The sequence below is a fragment of the Cenococcum geophilum genome, assembly GCF_001692895.1.
Source record: "Cenococcum geophilum 1.58 unplaced genomic scaffold K441scaffold_18, whole genome shotgun sequence".
NCBI lineage: Eukaryota > Fungi > Ascomycota > Dothideomycetes > Gloniales > Gloniaceae > Cenococcum > Cenococcum geophilum.
Genome location: NW_027137576.1, coordinates 206714 through 210323, shown reverse-complemented (window position 1 = coordinate 210323; position 3610 = coordinate 206714). Strand labels below are relative to the sequence as shown.

Below are 3610 nucleotides of genomic sequence, written 5' to 3'. Positions count from 1 at the left end.
AGGACTAGCTTTAAACCACTTCTACATAAACCAACTATCCCGTCTACTATTTGCTAACGTTTATAACTACCTTTAGAATTTCTTTAAAGGACTAGGATTCTAACGTAAGAACCTAGATAAGTAGAATACTATTATACTTATAATAGTAATAGCAGGAAATATAGAGAAGTCTATAAGCGAATGCCTCTAATTACTAATTTACAGACTTTGTTAACTATAGTATAGCCTTAGACCTACCTTACAAACTATAGATTTCCTTTATAATAAAATTGTTACTTCTTATTAGGGAATACCAGTATATAGATATGCAGTCTCTAACCTACTAGACAACCTTAAAGCCCTTATTAATAAACTTTAATCGTCTATTATAGTATATAAGAAAGAGCATATAGAGAAGATATAAGCCTTCTTTATAGATCAACAATTTTATAAAAGAGATAATAACTATAACTATAGTAACCGCAACAATCCCCTATATAACCGCAACCAAAAGAAACTATATTGCTTTATGTGTAATAGGGAAGGATATTACTTATAGAAATATACTAAGGAGGAGTAAGAAAAGTCTAAGACTAAGTTTAAAAATAAGTTTAAGGACCACTTTTAAGAATAAATAAAGCAATATATTATAGACTATAAAAGTAATAACAACGAGGATAATAACGTAGATAATAAGATTACTAATATATTTAACGCCCTAGTAATTAACATAGACCCTAGCACCCTATTAAATCAAGATGGCGTTTTGCCGGAGGTTAAAGTGCTTTCTAATATGCTTTTGTACTTTGGGCCTCTCCTAGAGGGACTAATAGAATATATTAGAGACAGCCTATAGTGCTAGGTTCTTATAGGGCTTAATTAGAACTTCGACATTAATACTCCTAGGAAACTATTTTGCTTATAGAGAGATATTATAGAGCTTAAATCTGGTAATAAGGAATTTTTTGGACGGATTCTAAACCTAGATCTAGGCTTAAGACCGTCGGCTGAAGAGCTCTTAAATGACCAGTGGTTTCACTCCCCTTAAAATGCATCCTTATTTGCTTTATTCTCTCTTTCTATTAAATATTAAAATATTATAGTAGAGCTTCTATTTCTTATATAGATAAGGTAGTATTAGAGGCTTGGCTAAGCGCTTATCTTATAAATTAAACCCTCCGCGGATAGTTTATATGGGTATATTGCTCCTTATTTAAACGAATCTTCTATAGAGGGTCTAGGAGCTTATAGTCCTAGCTTTAGTAGTACCTAAGCCTAAAATACACCTAAAGCTTACCTTTTTCACCACCGTATCTTATCTCTTATTTAATGTCTAATTATTATAAAAAAATCTTAATTTTAATTTTTATATATCCATTATATTATACTACGTATAATACTGCGCATGCAGCCTTTAGGCTATGGCGCTATAGTTCTATATATATAAATCCTTTCTAGGCAGCTTAATATATACTAGTAGCTATATCCTAGTAGTTTATATATCCCTAAACTAGTGTTACGGTACTAGCAAATTGTTACAGATTGCTGCAGATTGCGGTCACGTGACGCGAAGATCGTATAAAACATCAAGCGGCGCTACTCTTCTTCTTCTTTCCTTTTTTAGCTTAGATCCTTATTTATAGACAATCTAATTATATAGGCTTACGTATCCCTCTTACCATGCTTATGCCTTAATTAATTAAGTCGCTAATATTACCTAAAGTTCCTCTACTCTTTTTCCTAAAAAGGAACTTAAATATATCTATAGACTACAAATAGGATAAGGATATAGAAACGGACCTAAAGGATATTAATAGAATAATAAGAATAGAATAGGACCCCAAGGACAGGACAGAACTAAAAGGATACGTATAATGTAACTAGACTTGCAAGTAATAGGCTTAACAGCCCTATTAAACAGCCAGCCTATTAGCTAACAGTATTAAGATATTATTAGAACAGGGTCTAATAGCCTAAGCCATAAAAGGAAATTTCAATTTATTATTATCTTAAAACCCTTTACTAGCTACTATATAATAAAGAAACTATAAAGGGATACCTAGAATTCCTTAATCAGCCCAGTCCTTTAAGCATTCTGTTGCCTTAAGTATTTATATACTTATTTTTGTATAATCCCATAAAACTCTACGTTAAGAGCCTAAAAATACTCTCTCTAGTTTATCGCTTATTCTAGGTATAAAGAGAACTTCAATTACAAGCTATAAAAGTTGTTTATATCTCTTACGCTACTAACTCCACTATGAAATAGCCGTTGTTTTACTATTTAGCATAATTAGGTTCTTACTAATATAATTATTAAACTTATCCTAGCTCTATAAACGAGTATACTTTAAAATATATAGCTAATAAGCCTTATAGAAGGTAAAGAGATTTTCCTCTAGTTAGAGAGCAGATTTGCTAGTACTTTTAGACTCGTATGGTATAGTTAAAAGTAGTACCTTATTATAGAATCCCTCCTAAAGCTTTTATATTTTTTTATTTATTTATATCCATTGTATTATACTACGTACAATACTGCGCATGCAGCCTTGGGCTATGGCGCTATAGTTCTATATACATAAATCCTTTCTAGGCAGCTTAATATGTACTAGTAGCTATGTCCTAGTAGTTTATAAACCCCTAAATTAGGAGTTTATAGTTTCCTAGTAAAATACTAAGATACTATAACTACTAGGGAATGAGAAAATGGTAAGAATAACTATAAGAAATCCTAACCCCTGTCCCTGTCCTTTTTGCAATTTATTTCTGTCCTTTTGCTCTCTAATATCATTTTAAGAGCCTAGTAGGAGTTACCCCCTTCTAGAATCCTATCTGTTTTATTCTTCNATAGAATCTTCTTCGTATACTAGTTTAGCAGCTTTAAGAGTCTCGCAGTCTTTACTATTAGCAAAGTGTTTTTCTTTACAATTAATGCAAAGAGGGGTGGTATGCTGGCAAGGCNTGCCTGTTANTATACAGGTAGAACAGGAATGGTCTTTAGATAAATGTGCAGCTGCACAGTATCTGCAGGCCCTAGTAGAGCACCTGTCTCCTATATAGCCAAATTTTTGGCAGCTCGTATACTGCGTAGTAGAAGAGACTTCGAGGTATTTTACTACCTTAGTAGCTGTACCTGCAATTGATATCTCTTTTTGCTTGAGGATTTCTTGTCTTTTTTCTTCGTTCTCTATAGTAAAAACTATAGAGCCAAATCTAGTCTGTAGATCGTGTCTTTTTACACTAGATGAGATCCATCTAGGTAGTCCTTGTAACTTTATAGGATTAAAGGTCTCAATTTCTTCTTTTAGAAGCTTAGAGCCTCCTTCTCCTAGGAAAGGTAGGGTAGGAACCCCATGGGCTATAATTTGAACCCATGGTTCTAGTTTTTGTTCTCTTTGAAAGGTAAAGCAATTATGCCAGATTTCCTTGTATTTGACTAGGAAATCCGCATTATACTCTTCCGTAGTCGTAAGGAGGATATTTTATTTTCCCCTAGTTCTAGCTATAGATGCTAAAACGGGTTTTTCTACTTGCAGTTTTGATATAAATAGTTGATTGACTTTGTTTCGTATAGAGAAGGTATCTAGAGGTTGGTCCTTTTGGTCTGTAATTAGGACTAGCTTTCTTTCTT

The 3610-nt window shown here is 32.8% G+C and overlaps 1 protein-coding gene across 1 annotated transcript; it reads right to left on the bottom strand.

Annotated features, from left to right (window-relative positions):
* Positions 1-2849: 2849 nt before the first annotated feature.
* On the bottom strand, positions 2850-3308 carry K441DRAFT_717663 (uncharacterized protein; the record flags this gene model as incomplete). Its single annotated transcript, XM_067653996.1, has 1 exon — positions 2850-3308. A coding segment is annotated over one exon (459 nt), but the record flags the coding sequence as incomplete, so codon positions are not given.
* Positions 3309-3610: the final 302 nt, after the last annotated feature.